At 40.2% G+C, this 21,640-nt stretch overlaps 1 protein-coding gene across 1 annotated transcript in view; it reads right to left on the reverse strand.

Annotated features, from left to right (window-relative positions):
• LOC5578839 (protein slowmo) overlaps positions 1-21,640 on the reverse strand; it is a 34,791-nt gene continuing 13,151 nt past the window's right edge. The window contains exons 4-5 of the mRNA XM_021847632.1: positions 8,228-8,533; positions 1-2,081 (exon numbers count right to left, since the gene is read on the reverse strand). Coding sequence (XP_021703324.1) covers positions 1,941-2,081; positions 8,228-8,533 — 447 coding nt within the window. The 3' untranslated portion in view covers positions 1-1,940. The remainder of the gene's footprint in view (positions 2,082-8,227; positions 8,534-21,640) is intronic.

Genomic DNA, 21,640 nt, shown 5'->3' on the forward strand with positions numbered 1-21,640 from the left:
TTTAGAGTTGTTTGAAAACCAAGCTATCACGCTCGCATATCTTTAAATTCTCTTTATCTGAAACATTACAACAATTTAAACGTTATTGACTGACATATGTGTAGGTATGTTTGTGTGTTGTGTGAGTTCGCTTTGCTTCTGTTTCCAGTTTGATTTTTTTTCTTCTAATTTGCATTCATTTCATCATAAAATTGCTGTCGCACATCTCACTACTAATCGATGGTTGATGTTTGTTATTTGTTTTCTATTCCTCGCTGATTCGAAAAACATTTCCATAATCGCCAAAAACGGAAATTATTGCCCAAATTCAATTTATAATTTACATGCGCGTAAGCCGCCAGGCTTTCACCAAGAAAAATCGATTTCTTCCCACGGGAATGTGTGTCGTCTGTTGATGCGATACCTTTCTTGCTTGCTTGCAAGTGAATTCGAAAGAATAAGTGGCCTTTCATTTCCGAATCCCTCTCTCTCTCTCCCGGTCGTCTGCTAGATTCGAATAAAAAAAACTCGCTCTCTACTCTCAGTCTCGTGCAACAACAAGCCACAATCACGCACGCTCTAGCGGGAACGCACTTACTCACCGTCCAAAACTTGCATGTTCTACATGGGAGCGGGCCATTTGGTATAACGTCGTTTGGCATAACATTTTTTCATCAAGAACAGGCATCTTCTGAAAGAAGCGGCATAATTCTGGTTATGCCAAATAGCCATAATGCCAACCAACCCTATGTGAAATGGCCCACTCCCACTTTCTTGGGGTGATGGGAGAGACTTCAAAGCTTCAAGGTTGCCAAAAAATTGCTTCCAACTTGTATTTGATTTCATATCTTCCGCAAAGGACCTACTAATACTAGATAGCTTCTTGTACTAATGCTAAATAATCACGTCACGATATTACCATTGCTGGCTAATTATTCAATATAAGAGTTATTAGGGATATTTACACGGTACTCTGATTCGATATTCAATTGATGTCCTTCTCATTCGGGTTCGGTTTCTGGTTCTGGCCGAGGCCAATGCCATAATAAAACTGGTGTTCGGGTAGCCTAAGAGCAATCTCGTACTGGGTTCGGTTATTTGGTGTGCGAAACTAACGGTAGCTATGCTTATCACTATGCGCTTGAAGCTGATTGGGTGGGTCTGGTGGGAATATCTCTTTTGAGGGCGGACTATAGAGGTGTAAGATAGTAGACTCGTTTTTGAAGAGAAGAACACAAAAAGCGACAATCCGGATGGCAGGATTAGAGAGAAGAATTCAGCCTGCAGACCGTGGTTTCAGTTCGATTTGTACGTACAATTGATATTTTACTAATCATAATAAAATAAATAACGAACACGATAGGTTTTCCGTAATTTTGGTTCTGAACGATAACAAAACGACGGTCAAAGGGAAAGGAGTTCCAGGGAGACCCGAAAATTAGTTTATAAGAATAGGTGGTTCAACTGAAATCTAGGGAATTAATGAGTAACTTGCCCACGCAGCGTCTCGTGCGAAATTGGCCCAAAATCAGGATGACGACGCGGTTGGCGGGAACCTACTTGTTCTACTGGTTGAAGAGGATGAAGATGAAGATGATGTCGATGATGTCGGCGCTTTTCTTGTTGTAGTGTTGTCAGTGCTATTTGCTGCATAAAACTCTTTAGCCGTAGTAGATGTAGTAGGAGTAGTCTTGGATGATCTTGGTGCACTGGTGCTATTGTGACTCGTTCGTGACGCGCCGGTTGATGAACTGGAGGAGGCGAATTCTCCACTTCCATGGCCGGGCTTCGAGGCCGTCTCTGTTGCCGCTGCCTTTGGTGTTGTACTTGAAGTACCGGTAGTAGCAGTAGTAGATGAAGAAGACGAAGACGACGGCGGCATTGACGAAGAGGAAGCGGTCGCACTAGCACCAGGACCGGTAGCACCTGTGTTGTTGGGTGACGCCGTGCCACGTTTGTTACTATACGTGGATCTTCTGGGCCTTCGCACTGAGCTCGTCCATGCTCTTTCGCGCCTGGTCCGTGATGTCATCCAGGGATTTCTTGGTGTGATTTAGGATTTCGTTGGTGCTGGTAGCTGCGGAACTGGCCAGTTCTTTCACCTGCATAGGTTGGGAAAAGTGAGAAATATTTGTTAATTTGTTAAGAATTGTTACATGTATGTTATCATATAGGCTATGTATGTTATCATATAAGCTATTTGCTACGAGTTTCAATTTGTCATGATGGAGCTTTCTTGAAAAATTTGGTAATTGAAATGTGGGAGAAGCATTACGAAAAACATTTGAATGAACCAATGCTCGGGTTAATTTACGTTTGAGCGGTGCCATATTCAATCGTTTCCATCGTCACATAAATAACACTCACTGCTCGAACGTTATATTAGTACAATTATGAATAGAGGTTTATTCAAATGTTTATCGCGGTGCTACTTGCACTATTCAATTGCTCAACGTTCACATCTTTCTTTCTTTTTCTTCTTTTTGTTGGCATTACGAAATTGTTCAATCATAGTCCATGAAACCTTTTTGGATTCTGCTCAAGCCTTGCCGCCAGAAATCTTCAAAGCATTTCACAATAAATTGGTAGAAAATAGTTGCGAAATCTTGTTAAATCCAGAACACAAACGATTGTTTTTTGCAGGATTTTCAATATCTAAAACCTTTAACTATCTCTGTAGTAACTCAGCAAAAGTTAAAATGCGGGTTGTTATACTTGGTCGACCAGAAATGAAGAGGAATTTTGGCATTTTGTAGTTGATACATGGAGTTATACAATAATTGAAAAAGATGAGTGCGTATATGACCCGTACTATTACTGGTACCTTGTTACATTTGCTTGATTAACACTTCAGTCGTCGCGCTGTTGTATTTTGTACAACACTTGAGAAAAAACCTCGCTTTTCGTTCACAACAGCAGCGTGGTGGTTCTGTCGGTGACAAACCGCGCGACGACTGGAAGGTTAACATTTAAGTGCATGAAATTAGGGAAAGCATTTTAGGTTTTGGGAGCTCTTGAAACGAACTACAAACCGAATCTATGACAAAAGGTCGAAAGGACAAAAGGTCGATAGAGAAAAGGTCGAAAGGACAAAAGGTCGAAGAATAAAAAAGAAGGGACAAAAGGTCGAAAATCTTTTTTCAAAGGAAAAATTCCCCACCAAGCAAATCATTTTCGACCTTTTGTCCTTTCTACCTTTTGTGTTTCGACCTTTTGTCCTTTCGACCTTCTGTCTTTCGACCTTTTGTCCATAAACCACTACAAACCACCTAACCATCAAGCCATACCCGGCGTTTTTGTATGATTACCTTTGATCAACGTTTGTTTTTTTTTTGCGCAATGAATTTGTTATGATGAAATCGATGAGCTTTGCTGTCGATTTCTATGCTCAAAACTTCTAAATTGTTTGTGATCAATCCATAGTGAACTTAATTGCGGTAGTGCTTCGTGAAGCCCAAGCAGGACAGTTCGGTTTTGCGTCGTCCGATAAATTTAGCTCACGGTTTCGCGCGTGTTTTTCTTTTTCTTTTGTGAGCCTTCCGGATCGTTTTTGTCCGCGTCGTGGAACTTCTGATCGTTTCTTGAACGGAAAATGTTATTTTCGGAGTTTGATAATTATGTTCAGATTGCGCATTCTGTCCGGGCGGGTGTTACGCAACTAACAATCGGATGTGGATGCTTTTTAACCGTTCGATGACCCTGGAGGGATCGATTCTGCTTTTCGTATAATTTTGAGCAGAAAAACCGACTGTGTTATCCTAGGGTGTTTAGTTCGAACGCGCTTCCTTTCGTTTTTCGATTATCTAAAAATACAATACCACCCAGTACAGTTTTTCAATGGGCACAGTACAGTTTTTCAATAGGCGTGATTTTTTTTACGCGTATCGTTATTTTGTACAATCCGATGACTCTGGAGGGATCGGTTTTGCTTTTTACTGGCTATTGAGCAAAAATATTACTGCACAATCGACAAGCATTTCGCGAAATACTATTTATACTAAAAATAAACTATTGTTTTCTCTTTTGATTGCCGGTATTCAAAAGATTAAATTGAAAACACTTAAACAACAAATGTTTATGGTCTATCGCCAGCTTTCTAGGCGAATCCTGACAATATACCTTCCCCAATTTCCAACTCCGTAGCACTTATGAGGGTGTCGCTGAGTCGGTGGCCTCTCATTAAGTAAGTGCTACATCAACATTTCCTTCCCCTATCCCAAGTTACGGTAAAGATGGGCGTGGCCGGGAATAGCGATATTCATGCTTTTAGTATTCTTGTTTATGATTTGAACAAGGAAAACCCCCCTGCCTTGTTCTTGAAAGTAGTCAGGATGAGATTATTAAAAAGAAACATGAATGTTGCTAGTATCCAATCTACGAAGTATACCGTAACTACGCTAACGCTAACGCTATTACCTTTGATCAACGTTTGTCTACCAGTACCCCAATGCGTTTTAACATTGCTTGCTGTCTTTTCTCAATCAGGCTGTTTTGCGAGTCGAACGAGTTGAAAAGAGCTGATCTCAAATGAAATCAAGTAGATTATTATAACCTAAGTAGTCTCGAATCATTTTTTCTGATGCACCGATTCATCTGTTTTCTTAAGAAACAAAATGTAACCAATGGCTGAATGTCTTAAGGCCCAATCAATTATTTAAAAAGCTATCATTTACTGAGAAGATTGTTATGAAGAACGATGTAATTTTAAAAGAATAATAAATTCAACAAATCATAATGTTTCAATTGGCCGTGGCAATATATTATGTTGTAAACACTTGTTTATTCATCAATTATATTAAACAAATAATTGATCATTTTTCATTATGTTCACATATTTGACCATTGGACATAATTTTTGAGTACTTCTCTAAAAAATAATGATATATTTAAAAAAAAATTATAAATTCATGAAAGTTAAATATTTCATTTAATGTGCAAAATTTCCACATCATCTCATCTTTTCTTTGCATCTAATAAAAGTTGAAGAATGATATTATTTACAACAATAAGTTGTGTTACACACTTAGATTTTTTTCACAAGCTCGGTTATGCGAATCTCGGTTTTTCAATTTTTACTGAGATGCAGCTAACAAGATGTCAGGTTGGTAAGCAACGAAGCACGATTAACTGATACTCGGCTTTTATATCCTAAGACCTCGAGAAATTAGTTTTCCGACTACTCGGCTGTGCAAATCTCGGTTGAAATAAGCAGAGATTCGTCATACTAAATTAAGTGTGTGTATACTATCAGTAAAACATGGAAAACCATAAATAATTCATAGACTGATTCATTCAATGTCATAAAATTCAATACATGCATGCATTCCATTGAGTATATATTTCAGATCGACTAATTTACCTATTAGACCAAATGGTATTTCAATCAACCATTTTGGCCAAATGTCCATCATGCCAAACGACCATTAACCCGTATAGGCTTGAGTGAAAGCAACAATTCTAAAACCCTCACTGCTCAGCGAATTCTTAATGGATTCAAATGATTTTTTGTCAGTAAATATACTGGCACACATATCTAACTTACAGAAGTGGACAGAGGTAGGCAAATTTCAGGTCACAGATAATTTCCGGAATCAGCTATAATGTAGCCGGAATTTTAAGAAAATTGAATTAGTGTAAACCTTTGGAGAAACGATTGAATTGGATAACTATGAGTTTTGTATTTGATTTATCCTACAAATGACTATTTTCGGGTCCCGGGCCGCTTCAAACTTACGAAAAAGTGGTCAATTTGTATATGAACATCTGTGCCAAGCTTATGGGAACGCATTTTAGTGCACAATTATGTTTGATTTCTACTTTTCGAGAATTGAAACGGTTTAGTATACAAATGTATAGCCGGTTCTTCGGGGCATTACGTCCGAATGGCCACATCCATTATATTTAAAACGGTGGAAAACTCTTCATCTATAATGTTGAACATCTGATCTTAATGATTTATGAAAATTAAAATGATTGTCATTGCAAATAAATAAAGGTAGCTTGGCAAGTCCCAAAAATAGCCCTTTTTTACCCGACCTGACCCAGTGACCCACCGCAATAACTCCGGATATACGAATATTTCCGAGTTTCTCTGGCCACTTCTAGAAACAAGATATGTGGGCCAGTGAACTGATAAAAATCATTAGAATCCGTTAAGATTTCGCTGAGCAGTGAGGGTTTCAATATGTTTGCTATCACTCAGGCCTATACTGGTTAAGCCAAGCAATGGTTTAGAAGCAAAGGGGTTTATGCAGGCTTTCGAATTCTCACTCACTCTCACGATAATGAATTTATCCCTCACAGCAATTTTCAGCGATCAGCTGCCTTGCGATTTTATCCGTCCACAAAACAAAGCGAAAATAGATAATTGTACATTTCCGCAGCTGTGAGAAGTTTGTTTTCTCTTTCTCCGATCCATGGAGAATTTTTCCTGTACACACCGCCACGAGCAGCAGTTGCTTTTATGCATCAAATTAACCACATCTTTCGTCAAGTTGGTGTGGTAGCAAGGTTAGCGTGCACGCATCGCGGTTGTTTTTAGCAATGTTCTAGGTTCGAATTCCGTCGCCGGCACTAGTTTTTGTTTATCCACATAGTGTTAATTCTCGGGAGCGTTTGGTGAGCGAAAATATGATGGAGTGAAAAACAAATTATCCACAGAGTGGAGTGATTTTCGGTTATCCTCCACCGTAGCTTCAGGGAAAATTAGTGTGAGCGATAAAAGATGTTCACGCGAGGAAACGAAAAAAGCATTCTCCTTACGTGCGAAAAATCGTAGATTTCGCATCATTGATACGAAAATTCAGAACCCTGGGTTTATGTGACAAAAATCTGCGTTTGAGCAAAACAAGTTAGAAGTTTTTTCAGTAATGTCATTCCATATAAATTGTATGGGCTTCATAAAAAAGCCAATCTGCCACGAATAATGTTATTTTTTCTGTTGCTCTGAAAAATCGCTAATAATACAATTGGAAACAGTAAAATTTATTGATATACATAACTCAGATGTCATTTACACCCCTTTGCGTTTGAACCGTGGCTGAAATCTTCCTGAGAACGCGGAACGAAAGATTTAAGTGATTTGTTTAAGATACAAGCAGAAGCACTAATCGCTAGTCAAAGTAAAAGAAAGGTTTTTGTGAAATACCTTTCGAACAATTTTCAGCCACCAACCATAGGCTGATGTCAAGCCAAGTCTTCAAAGATACATTTGTATTATGGCTACCTATAGCGAGTTTTAAAAGCACTTCTTTAGCTGGTGAGTGAGTGCTTTTTTGTCAAAGATCCTTGTTCATCATAAAGTCTATTCCAACGACCTTCAATATGGCATAGGTTTGCGGCAGCGAAAATTATCACGGGGCAAACACAGACTTTAACCAAGGCACACAAGACTAAGGTGGAAGGAACTATGTTTGCCAGCAACCCTGAGTCTCATCAGCGGACTGCAATATGTTGTAGTTTATACAAGACCTGTCATAGCAATAAGCATTTGTATCTAAAAACTGATTAGCTCCACACCAGTTGATTTGAACCGACAGGGTCCTCAAGTATCTAAAATCGATTAGTGATAAAAAGTTGCCTCAGATCCATGGCTGATGGAATCTAATTATATGCAGGATGCAATAGGAAGCCCAATTCCGGTTTTCCAGTACGGCGGCTTCATTAGTTGGGCTTCTCGAAAACAAACTTATGTGGCACTGTTGCCAACATAAGCGAAACTCATAGACTTGCCAAGAACTTAACTAGTAGAAGTTCAAGGCCTTCCTTAGTCGAGTGGCTAGAGTCCGCGGCTACAAAGCAAAGCTATGGTGAAGGTGTCTGGGTTCAATTCCCGGTCGTTCCAGGATCTTTTCGTAATGGAAATTTCCTTGACTTCTCTGAGCATAGAGTATAATCGTACCTGCCACACGATATACGTATGCGAAAATGGTACCTTTGGCAAATATAGCTCTCAGTTAATAACTGTGGAAGTGCTCATAAGAACACTAAGCTGAGAAGCAAGCTCTGTCCCAGTGAGGACGTTAATGCCAATAAGAAGAAAAAGAAGTTCAAGGGTCAAGCCCTTCAATGATATTCTGCTATAAAGTATACAATTACACGTTCATGTGAACATATGTGGACTCAACGGCTAACGAAGGTGAAATCCACATACACCATTACTTAACTACTAAAGATCGGTTAGTTGCGCTCGCAGCTATTCAAGAAATCCAATTCCACAAACTTACGTCAAATATGATCCCATACGTACCTCCGAGTTTAGCTTCCCTATCACCCATTCGAGACCCTGGCGGCCCTTGCCGGCGTTGGTGCTAATGTTCTTGGTCAGTACGTCCTCCATGTAGCGGTTCAGTGGCACCCCCTCGACCTGGACGGTGGCCTCCTGCTTCAGCAGCGTTTTGCCCGGATCGCTCGGATGTGGCACGTAGCTGAGCGTTTCGTACACCGACAGAAAGCTGCCGAAGGTGAGATTGATCGTCTTGAGGGTCATCAGCTTCTTGGCCGGATCCACGGTGGACTGCTCACTGGCGTAGCACACATTTGGCGAACCGATCACCTGTTTGGGGAAAGAAGAGAAACAAGAGTTAGTTTGTGGTTAGCGTCTGGGCAGGGGGGTAAAGGTGGAACACAAGGTCGCCGGTAAAAATAAAACAAATCAACGATTCGCCGGTTGACCATTCTGCGCATTTTTAGTGTGACGACCGTAGAAGGGACGACGAAGGGGATTTATAAAAATCACACGAGCGCGATCGGTGATGTCGTTGTTTAAGAAATGTAGATCATGCGCTTAGGACGATTAGAGCGCTCATAGTAAATAGCGAGCTGTTGACGATTAGCTGATAATGAATGGAAGGTTTGGTAGTTACCATAGTATACACTTGCACGCAGTGGTATTTGCGTGTGAAAAAGGCAGGTGCATCAGTCACGTTGAGTCATGTGACCCTTGAATGAACTGATAAGAATGTGCAAATCATTGATAACGTTTGAGGATATGTTCAATTAATGTTGATAAGCAAAATGTTTGCCTTGACTTAGTAACGCGCATCGTACATTTTCCCTTAATTATCCACAAAGAAAATCTATAAATATAATAACATACGAAGACGGCCATATGATAATATACGTGATATTTGTATAATCTAGTCCACTGTTCTTATCACTGTACCAAAGGTCGAATTATTCTGTCTAAGGACCTAATCTCACAACCTAATTTACTATGAAATAGACATGGAGTCTCCAATTAACCTAGTAAGGAAAGCATTAGATCCGATTCGCAAAGGGCTAGTTCGACTTCCAATTCGGTTGAATATTCTTTGGAGCAGTAATTTACCCGACTTCCCGGATTGTCGGGTATTATTGTTCTAAAAAAAAGAATATATGAATTCATGCAATGGGCAGGCAAAGGAAGTTCTTCAATAAGAACACCAAATTCAGGACTGGTAGTGGAAGGCCAAGTTCATGAAGAAACCAAAAGCAACAAAACTTGCGTAGCTACTCAGCAGGTCTAAGGTTGTGGGTTCAAATCCTGATGATACTTATCTTTTTGCGTTCAAATTGTCTCCAATTTCTAGAGCATAGAGTAACTTTGCACTTGGCACACAATATATAAAGGCTAAAACGGTCAATTGACACAAAAAGGTCTCATTTACTAACTGTAGTAGTGCTCATAAGAACACTAAGCCAAGAAGCATAAGTAATTACAAATCTCCTAAACGAAGGGACTGACTTTGTGAAATTGATAAGCAGGCTCCAATCGAGACGTAAAAAGAAGAAGATAAACATCTCTCAGTGATAACTCAAAAATGTCAATTGCAGTGACTAGTGTTAAACAATTCATTAACCTCCGCCGCTTCGGTAATTACATAACCGACCAGCTGAAGCAGCTCGCAGGTATATCCGTATCGCTCCTCGTCTACAATGAAACCACAGAGCAAAGCGTATATCATGCGGTAATATATGACGAACAGCTGACGCGCATTCATGACCAGGCCAAGGTAAACCCCGGCGAAGAAGAACCACCGAACTGCGAAATAAAATCGATACCTAGAACCATTATTGGCATGCATCCTAAATTGGATTGATTGGGATGCATCGTATAAAGTATGCACCTCTACTAGCTAACTAATACTAGTACTGATTGTTAATAATGAATACGAAGCAAGAAAGTAGTTCGTCCCATCTTTTCATTGAAGCCTTGTCCCGATTTGAATCATAAAGGCGACCCACTGATCAAATCAAGCGTCCATTGACATACCTATACCGCCAATGAATGTAGTAGAAGCAGATGCACACGTTCCACCAGTTGAGTGACGTCCGTTCGTTTCCGACAGACATCTAGCTAGGTACCTAATAGTAGATAATGTGCTTCAACTCAAGTACGATAAATTTATCACCACAGCCGCGCAAAGTAACACGAGCGAACGGAGGAAACACGCGCGTCAGCAGAGTAGCCGTCGCGTTTGTCGTCGTCGGTTTTTTTTTCGCAAAGTATTTTTTGCCGACAGAGGTAATCTCTTCAAACGACAACATAGGCACAGAACTACACGCGGACAATTCTGTGGTGGGGAGCTTCTATTTAAAAACGACGCAGCATACCGCTTTGTCGGTGGTTGTACCGTCAGATGAATATTGAATGAATATTCTAATTCTAACGGCATTCTACAGACACTTGTCCGTTAGTGTGGTTCTGGTTCTGAATTCCTATTCCTTTGAATTGCTACGCTACTGGTCAACCTTTGCTATTTTTGTAAGCAATTGAACTCAATGTGTCTGCAACGATTGTATTTAGTTAAATCCTTTCTCTCTACTTTATGGCATTATGTTCTAACAATAATAAATTTTAATTCTCAACCTGTTTTATGTGCTTGAGCACTTCCAAGCACAATTAGATTTTGATCCTTAGCTCACAATGTTCATTCATCCCAACTGCTTGAAGATCATCCTTGAGAACAGTCTATATTTCAAAGGTATGTAGACTACCGGCATTCATTCATTCATTTATTTAGTTAACATCTAATCAGATAACTCTGAATCAACAATTTCACGCCACAATACCCGGTTCGTGGCCACATCTCTCCATCCTCGGTTCTGCCCAAGCTCGCCAAATCGATACGTACTTAATCCGCCCACTTAGCTCGCTGCGTTCCACGCCGTCTTGTACCGACCGGATCCGAAGCGAACACCATTTTTGCAGGGTTGCTGTCCGGCATTCTTGCAACATGTCCTGCCCATCGTATCCTTCCAGCTTTGGCCACCTTCTGGATACTGGGTTCGCCGTAGAGTTTGGCGAGCTCGGAGTTCTTCCTTCGCCGCCACACACCGTTTTCCTGCGCACCGCCAAAGATCGTCCTAAGCACCCGACGTTCGAAGACTCCAAGTGCTTACAAGTTTTCCTCAAGCATCGCCCATCTTTCTTGCCCGTAGAGGTCTACCGGCCTTATGAGCGTTTTGTACATGGTACATTTGGTGCGGGTGTGAATATTTTTTGACCGTAGCTTCTTGTGGAGGCCAAAGTAGGCCCGACTTCCACTGATGATGCGCCTCCGTATTTCACGGCCAACGTTATTGTCAGCCGTCAGTAAGAATCCAGGGTAGACGAACTCGTCGACCACCTAGAACGTATCTCCGTCTATCGTAGCACTGCTGCCTGGGCGAGCCCTGTCACGCTCGGCACCAACTAGCATGTACTTTGTATTGGTCGCATTCACCACCAGACTAACTTTCGCTGCCTCGCGTTTCCGGCGGGCGTATAGGTCTGCCACCTTTTCAAATGTTCGGCCGACAATGTTCATATCATCCGTGACGCAAACAAATTGACTGGATCTCATAAAAATCTTACCCCGGCTATTAAGCCCGGTTCTCCATAACACCATCTAGCGCAATATTGAACAACAGGCACGAAAGTCCATCACCTTGTCGTAGTTCCCGGCGGGATCCAAACGAACTGGAGTGTTCGCCTGAAACTTTCACACAATTCTGCACACCTTCCATCGTCGCTCTTATCAGTCTCGTGAGTTTCCCGGGAAAGCTGTTCTCGTTCATGATTTTCCATAGCACTGCGCGGTCGATACTATCGTATGCCGCCTTGAAATCGATGAAAAGGTGATGGGACTTGGTATTCACGACATTTTTAGATGATTTGCCGTACAGTGAAGATCTGGTCCGTTGTCGATCGGCCGTCAACGAAGCCGGCTTGATAACTTCCCATGAACTGGGTTACTATAGGTGACAGACGACGGAAGATAATCTGGGATAATACTTTGTAGGTCGCATTTAGAATGGCGATCGCTCGAAAGTTCTCACAATCTAACTTGTCGCCTTTCTTGTAGATGGGGCACTCCACTCATCCGGTAGCTGTTCTTTTTTCCAGATTGTGCCTATCAACCGGTGCAGACAAATGGCCAGCCTCTGCGAGCCCATCTATATGAGTTCAGCTCCGATACCATCCTTACCAGCAGCTTCATTGTTCTTAAGCTGGTCAATAGCATCCTCAACCTTCCTTAAAGTGGGGACTAGTTGTTTCCATCGCACACAGTACTGACGAAGACATTTCTTCTGATATCGCATTCTTCATTGCCTGTGCTCTCAGCGCCATTCAGGTGCTCGTCGAAGTGCTGCTTTCACCTTTCGATCACCTCACGCTCGCCCGTCAAGATGCTCCCATCCTTATCCCTGCACATCTCGGCTCGCGGCACAAAGTCGCTGCGGGATGCGTTCTAATAGAACTTGCGTGTTTCTTGAGGCCGGCATAGCTGTTCCATCTCCTCGCACTCCGTCTCCTCCAGGCGAAGTTTTTTCTCCCGAAAGAGGCGGGTCTTCTGTTGCCGTTTCCGTCTATAACGTTCCACGTTCTGCCGGGTCCCTTGCATGACCGCCCGCGCTGCATTCTTCTCCTCCAGAATCTGCCTACATTTCTAGTCGAACCAATCGTTCCATCGACTCCGTCCCACGTACCTCACGTTGCTCTCAGCTGCATTGTTGATGGCTGCCTTCACTGTACTCCAGCAGTCCTCAAGAGGGGCTTCATCCAGCTCACCCTCTTCCGGTAATGCAGCCTCGAGGTGCTGTGCGTATGCAGCTGTGACATCCGGTTGCTTAAGCCGCTCTAGTTCATTCCGGGGCGGCCGTCAGTACCGTACGTTGGTAACGACGGAGGTGTTTTAGGCGCAGTTTAACCATCACCAGATAGTGGTCAGAGTCGATGTTAGCGCCACGATAGGTCCTGACGTCGATAAGGTCGGAGAAGTGCCGTCCATGTGATTTTGTCTGCTGTGGGGATCTCCAGGTACATCGGTATGGAAGGCTCTTCTGGAAGTAGGTGCTACGAATGACCATAATATTCTTGGATGGGGGATTCTCGTTCTGCCTGTGGGTGCCAAATTTTGTTATAGTCGGTCAGAATCCCATCTCCTGGCCAACCTAAGCGTTTAACAGGCATGTCTTACTTTTTTGAACCGCTGACCAATTCTCAGAAATAAGATTGTGCGGCGGGCCAAATTTTCTTAGTACGTAATAAATTCTAACTTTGTTAAAAAATCTATTAAGTCAAGTAGTGAAAAAATGGTCGTTCGCAGAAATTGAAGAATATACAAATTATTTGAAGCATTCTTCAAAGAATTCTGTACAATATCTTCCCAATATTTGATTATAATCTAACCTTGGATTCTGTGAGAACTGCATATTTATGATTACATCAGAATTCTTTTGCGAATCAACCCCCCTGAATCGGTAAGTCCTAAGAGGGTCCTCATTTCGCGGAAAAGTTCAGGTTTCAGGGCCTTGATGAACATGTCCGCTATTTGGTTTGCGGTTTCAATTGCTTCGATTTGAAGTCGTCTTCGAGCACATAATCAGAAAATGGTTAACAACGCCGCAATCCGTCATCTGTCCTCTTCTTGGAAAGAGCACGCTCGATCTCCTGTACAAGGTCCAGCCGATCGCCAGCGATGAGCAAATCGTCTACGTAGATGATGATGTATAACCCGCCCTAGATAGTTGATCCTGTTGTACAAACAGTCGTCATGCTAGAAACGGGTAAAGGCGAAATCCAGAGAAAGGTCGATCAGCTCATTGTTCCAACAGCGAGGGCTTCGCTCAAGTCCATACAGCGATCGCTCCAGCTTGCAGGCGAGGTTCGGAGGTGCCGTGACTCCTTCGGGTATGGCCATGTAGACATCTTCTTCAAGCTCACCGTACAGGCCTTCACATCGAGTTGATATGCGTGCATCCTTCGGTGGGTAGCTACAGCAAGAACGGTACGTATCACGGCCAACTTCTCTACGGGGGAATACGTTTCGTTGTAGTCGACTCCGGGCTTTTGCTGGAACCCCTTCGCTACCAAGTGCGTCTTATAACGAACCGGTTCGTCATGCTCGTCCGGCTTGATTCGGAAGACCCATTTCGACTTTAGTGAAACCACACCAACAGGACATCTCACCAATCGCCAAACATTTCCTCACCGATCGCTTGTTACCAAAGAGCATAGTCGGCTTGTCCAACGATCTCCTTGTACGCCTCAGACAAATCCAGGATCAAACGCTAGGCTCCGTCTTGTCCCACGGAACGCACATCAGGAACGTTTCGGGCTTCATCTGTAGAATGGGACTGCGCGGCAGTGAAAATGTTTCCAACCAGAAAGTCGTTCGACTTACCACTTCCGTTTGCTGTGTCTCGGGAATTCCATTTCAAAATTTGAACCACGGCACTATGGGCCAGAAATCAAAATTTCGCGACAAAAGTCCAAAAATATTTTTTCAATAAAATTAATTATTGAAATGAATTTCTCATTATTGGGAACATGTGTGATTGTAACCCAACTATCTTATTTGATTTTTTACATTATTTCATTGTACTTTATGGAGGTCAATTTTGTTTAAACTGAAAAACTTGTATTTCAGCCTATTATTAGAAAATTTGGTTTGAGAAGAAAAATGGCAAGAAAAATAATTGTGTGTTCATTTTTCGAAAGCAAATTGAGTGCATTTCACATGTGTGATATAAAAATAATGTTAATTTTAAATTTAACCATTGATTTTACAATGTACCAGTAATGTTTACTATATTTTTACTAGTTCGCCTTAAAAGTTTAGTTATTCCACCATATTCGGCTTGCAACCAGTTTGAAGTGGAAGCCTAGTCTCCACTCTTTCTTGTGCTACCAAAAGTTTGTGCATATATTTGCGGATGGCCGAGATACAGCGGTTCAAGTACAAGCGATAATTTAGTCAATTTTTAAACCCTATATTTTAAACTTTGCTGTGTGTAATACAACCCAACCAATTGAATAAGTTTGATTGGTATAAAAACAACTAAAGATGTTATAATTCATTACTTTTCAGCAAGGGTCCGTTTATGAGCTAAGTGACATTCAGAAATCTAGGTAGAGTCGGTAGAAAAATAAAAAAAAACTTATTTTTTGTAATTTCCTTTGAGTCTATGTTATATATGGTATGATAAGACCATAACAGAGGAATCAGTTTGAGGCTCCCAGTATAACGACTCAAGGATTGAATCATTGGTTTAACATTTTACAAAAGTTATAAAAATCAAGTAGAAACATCCATAACCTGCCCGTTTTTAAGTTTGATGGTTCACTAAGAGTGAATTGATATTAGGAAATAATAGATAATAAAATAATTAGGCAACATCATGTACTGTCCTCCTATTGGCGATCAAAAGAGGGGTTGGTTCGTGAAAGTTTCTTAAATTTAAACGAATATTTACGGTTTCCTGTGCCTTAAATTGCAAAAATCTTGTCTTTTAAATGATTGTGGTGATTTTTCTTCCAAAGTTATCACTAGAAATTTGGATTACGTTGCACTAATCGCTATTCCAGAAGAGCGCCATCTACGCATTTTCGCTTTCCGTTTAATAACCAATACTACGTTGGAATATCAGAAAAAAGGAAAATAATAAAAAGATTAAAAGAAAACAAAAATTTAAAGGCAGCTCCAAATGACCAGGTCACAGGCCATCTATGAAGAAAAGTAAAAAAATCGTTTGAATCCTTTAAAATTGCTGCCAGATATATTGGCATCATAAGCGTAATATTGTCGGGAGAATGTTAATAGTTTGAGCATATGAACTATTAAATTGTGCATAAACGAATCATCTAATTTCGTTAAAAGTAAATGAAGATTAAGAATGCTGCATGATTTGTTTCAATTTAAAATCAATCATATAATAAATCTACACAAAAATTCATGATTATCATATAACAATTTCCTGCATGTATTAATGTGATGAAGTCCAAAACATAGTTGGTTGGTTGGTTTGACTTTATTAACGAGATTTTTAGCACTGGGCTAGTTCATCTCGGGACCAACGGCTTTACTTCCCTTCCGAAGGAAGTCGTCACTATAAATTTTAACGTCATAAGTGACTATGTCGGGGATGGGACCAAAACATAGTGTGAACCGGATGCTCTGATGTTTGAACACATCAAATAAGGCCTTCTTTTAAGCTAAAATATTTCTGACCATAATGTTTCGAAAGTGAATTGGTCACCTTTTAAAACAATATAGCACCTAAATATATATAATTTAAATTAACTTGTTCCATTTTGGACAATGCGTTTACGACTCTCTGATGGTTTTATGGCTTTATTTTAGGTTATGTACAGTGAAAGCAAAGCTTTATAATAATTTAATAGTTTATATGATGAATTAAATGCAATTATACTGTGAAAGACTAATAAGTATGTTGAATAAACAGTTGTCAATGCATTTCAAACAACTATGACTTCATGATCTCATTTTTCAGGCATTTTCAACTGTTCTGAGAAATTAATAGTGTACTTTCAGAATACTCTGAAATGTATGAATCATGTTTTTGAAAATGTACAATGCATTTTGTGATACGATGTACAAGCGATTTTGAATATGCAATGCCTTAACCCCTCTACAGCCAGCTTCTTTTTTAACCACAAGAAAAAAATTCAAATCGCGATAACTTTTTTGTTTCTCGGTATTTTTGCACCATTTTTTCACAAGTTCTCAAAAAACTCTTCTAGTTTGAGGATCCGTGTCGATATTGATGATTGGTGATCTGGTTTTAAAGATATTCCAATGTTCCTTGGGGGACCGACATTTTCCATACAAAATGTCTTAGGCGGCCATTTTGTTTTACGTCAACTTATCGAAAAAGTTAAATGTGGGCTATACAATGCTATGTAATAAGGAGCTACTCTGAAAAAATCATACAAATTGGTTAAGAATTCTTAGAGATATCTGAAAATTACGATATGACGATTTTTGAAGTTTTCAAGATCTTTATTTGGTCAGCTTGGTACCAGCAACATAAATGCTCATTTCTCAAAGACGGCTGCTCCAAATTGCTTCATATTTTCACAACATACTCTCATTAATGTATTGTTCCAAAGAGTGAACATCTGAATACGTTAAAAAATCTGTAGCCTAAGATATATACGTGGGTTATGATTAAGCGTCGGTCCCCCAAGGAATTTCAGAATATCTCTGGATCCAGATGACCAATGATCAATATCGACACGGATCCTCAAACTAGAAGAGTTTTTTGAGAACTTGTGAAAAAATGGTGCAAAAACACCGAGAAACAAAAAAGTTATCGCGATTTGAATTTTTTTTCCTGCGGTAAAAAATGAAGCTGCCGGTAAAGGGGTTAATTAATATATTTTGTAATTGTAATTGCTCAATCCACACCCTGGCAGACAATTATCCGCCCATCTAGACACGGGCTGGGTGAGGACCTACCAAGCCTCCCCCGTTAACATGTCCTATACCGTTTAGCACACCGGGATCTTCCACAAGCAGGCGCCGGAATTAAAGCGGTCCCACAAGCTTCAGATACATTAAATAGATATAGTCCCTCTGGCACTAAACCGAATGGCGCCCTCCGCTTCACCACTAGTACTGCCTCCCCACACGCCAAGCACAATATCGAAAGTAGCGCGTTGTATAGCAAATACAGTACACCACCTCCGACACTATGCCAAATGTACAGGAAAGACAGCACCAGTAATAAAGCGGAAGGCGCACCACTCGGTTCAGTGTCAGAGGGACTATAAGTATAACGAAGAAGAAATGAAAAGATAGTAGAGTTGGTTCGGTTTTTGATTGCTGAAACGAAAAAAACAGAAAAAACAGAAAAAAACAGAAACAAAGTGTTAACATTAAAACGGGGTTTTATAATTGATAAATGTATCGATAGTTTCTCATCTGTTACGTTTCCTTATCGTAGCGCTGTCGATTTTTCCATCTCCAGGGTGTTCGTCTCCGCTCGAGCAATGAGGACCATGATGAAATGAGAATATAAAAATGTGAGCATTAGTGTTGATAGATTAATTTAAACTGCTTTTCATGTGCTAAGTAACTTTTAAACTCCTACTCAATTATGTTTTGTTGGCCTACACGTTTTATTTAGACACAATTTTTATTCAGAAAACTATTTGGATCCGAGATTTTAGGTGCCGATTGAGCATGTTTGATAAAACAAGCATCCTGTTTTCAGTTAAAGAATGTTTAAGAAGTTAATGATTCTGTTATTTATACTAGCTATATACAAGAATTCACTATTGATGTAATATATGGATATTGAATAAGTTTCCACGCGCGATTATAATACTTCAGTTTTCGTGCTGTTGTATTGGTGTATGTAGTGGGAAACCAATCAGTTTGGTGATTCTAACGGTAACAAATAGCACGACGAAAGGAAAGTTGATAATCTATCATCATTATGATTTCAGTCCTAATTTCATGATCCGTTTAATAAATTCCGCGTATGATTCGGCAATTTTAACAATTTATACATGTGTATTCGAAGAAAACAGACTACGAGCATTTATTACCTTGCAACACATTCCTAAGTGATCAGATATTTATCATTTTCTACAGCCTAATTTAATAATACCTACATTGGTTGTAACAAAAATTTGATCTTGGGGTGTTGATTTGCCTCCTAATCATAGTTTCGACAATAGTCACATGCTTACTATCCCTTATGGCAGTGTTGTTGATTCTATTGTCTATCGCTCATCAGTTTCGCGCCACCCGGCAGGGACTTGGTCCTATGTACCCAATACTCTGCTGTGTCTTAACTTCACGCAATACATTCTGTAGATGTGTGATATAGTTTGCGGAATATTATGATTTATCACTTCGTTCAGATGGAAAATTCTGTTATGGTACCATATTCACATATCAGATAACTCCCACCTGGAACGATGTAATACATCGGAGACATGTAGATTCAGATGTATGTATACGATCTATGCCTAGTTCGGCTCTGATCGACAGGCAATCAGTGTATTCAGTTTTTCAACTAGCTTGAAGCGATGAACGTTTCAAGACAAGCTCTCCACTATATCTGCTAGCAATCACCGGTCGTCGATAGACATTTCGGTTCTTTTCTGCTAAAGAAACATCCGATTGTATGCCAAAGACTATGGCTCATGCTTTTCAATACAGCTGGAAAAACAAGAACTACACCCAGCACCAAATAGTACGTAACTATGAGGCGGACCGGAAGGTTTGATGAGCAATCCCCACCAAAAAACACCGAGAAACAAAAAAGTTATCGCGATTTGAATTTTTTTTCCTGCGGTAAAAAATGAAGCTGCCGGTAAAGGGGTTAATTAATATATTTCTCCAAATATTCATAATCCTTACAAATATTCTCAATTTGATTTAAAATTCATCTAAGTCGTCCCAAACACGTATTTTATATGTTTTCTTAAGTTTGCTTTACTTTTAGGTTGGTTTTTGTTCATTTTTGAAGTGTTTGGAATTTTGTCGCGAAATTTTGACTTCTGGCCCATAGTGCACGGTCTAGTTGCGAAGAGAGCACTCCGGTCGCATCAACGCCGTCGTCTTCAACCTCGCTTTCTACCTCGTCAGCCAGGATATCATTTTATTGAGCCACCGCGTTGGTTGGACTCCTATTCGTCAGATATACCGCCACTAGGACCGCTTCATTTCACAGATTCTTCAGAACTTTGGCTTCAGTCAGCATCGCACATATCTTTTTGACAACTGTCCGATTGAACCGTTCGGACACCCCATTTTGCTGTGGTGTATGCTCTGCGGTAGGCTCGACTTGAATCCCCTTGGAAAACGTAGAAATACCTTTGATCGTTGGAGAAATACAAGCGTCCTTGGTTGGCAGTCAACTTCGAAATCCAATGCCCCAGAGCAGCACTAGCCATAGCCTCATACTCTCGGAACTTCTGGAACACCTCAGACTTCTTCTTGATGGGATATGCTACTGACTGCGAAGTGCATGTAACCATCAATAAAGGTAACGATGTACCGATAACCATACCAAGCCGCTGGTGTGGTTGGACCGCACACATCGGAGTGCACTCGTTCTAGAGGTCTTGCAGCAAGGATTCTGGTACCCGTGAATGGTTCTCGGCACTGCTTTCCGAGTACACAAACATCCCAAAAATCCAATTTATCTTATTTGTTCAAAATTGAAGCAATGCGGATGAAAATCTATCACTGCATTACACTTGCTATCTGTAATGCAACGATAGATTTTCATAAAAATACAGTGATACCTCCATGAGTCGATGTTCCATGACTCGATATCGACTCATGGAACCATACTAAAAACATAATTTCATGGTTACTATGATGGTCCCTAGAAGCAGCTTTCCAAAGAATTGCTGTTCCATGACTCGATATTTCCATGAGTCGATGGTCCCTTCAATATTGACTCATGGAGGTTTCACTGTAGCTTTAAATTTGAACGAAAAAACTGGATTTCCATTTTTTGATAATTGAATGATGGATTCTTGAGCTTTAACATATTCCAATTCCATAAGTACGAGGCTAGCCACGTTTTGTAAGCTAGTTTTTCATCTGTAGTAGATTACTCAAACCAATTTTCAGGCCTGCCTAGTTGTAAGATGTACCAATATAGACTATTTATTTTCTGTAATACCAATGAGAAGGCTTTACAGGCGATTAAAAATTGAAAACTGAAAATTGAAGGGGATTTGAATGCTGCCTATCTGGTATACTGCCGTGAATCGCAAGTCAGTCCCATCTGTAAAAGAGAGGCATTGAGAAAATGGGCTATGAAGTTTCCAAACTCGTTTTCCATACGAATTTTCAAAAAATTCCAAAGGATTGGAAAATGTTCAAATTTTAATGAAACTTTCACAATTTGCCTTTTGCTACGATATCTTCAAGAGAAAAATATAAAGATGATCAGAACATAGTTTCTTTTATTTTTGTGTTACACGGTACGGAAATCTGTAAATCTGTAATGGGACTGATTCGCAAACAGAACTCAACTCAATTTTGACGAAAATGCAGATGGGACCGACTTGCAATTCACGGCAGTATAGTAGTAATAAATCAAAAAGAATTATCCAATTTCGAAACATTAAAACAAATGATCAATGAAAAATACCAAAAAAAAAATGGCAAAGATCGATGCAATCTACGATTGCTATGATAAGTGCTTTGGATGATTGGGTTAACCCAAGTAACCGCTATTTCGCCTCTTCGGCATTATAGAGCTATTATTCGGCTAATATAGGGAATGTCAGCTATATAATTGCACTACATTAACACACAGAGCGAATTGGAGTGCTATTTGGTTTCTTGAAAAGTTAGATGAAGTTAATGAACAGTTTTTTTGTGTCTTACAAGTAAGTGATTTCAATACGCCTATTAAAAGT

The sequence above is a fragment of the Aedes aegypti genome, chromosome 2 (genome assembly GCF_002204515.2).
Source record: "Aedes aegypti strain LVP_AGWG chromosome 2, AaegL5.0 Primary Assembly, whole genome shotgun sequence".
NCBI lineage: Eukaryota > Metazoa > Arthropoda > Insecta > Diptera > Culicidae > Aedes > Aedes aegypti.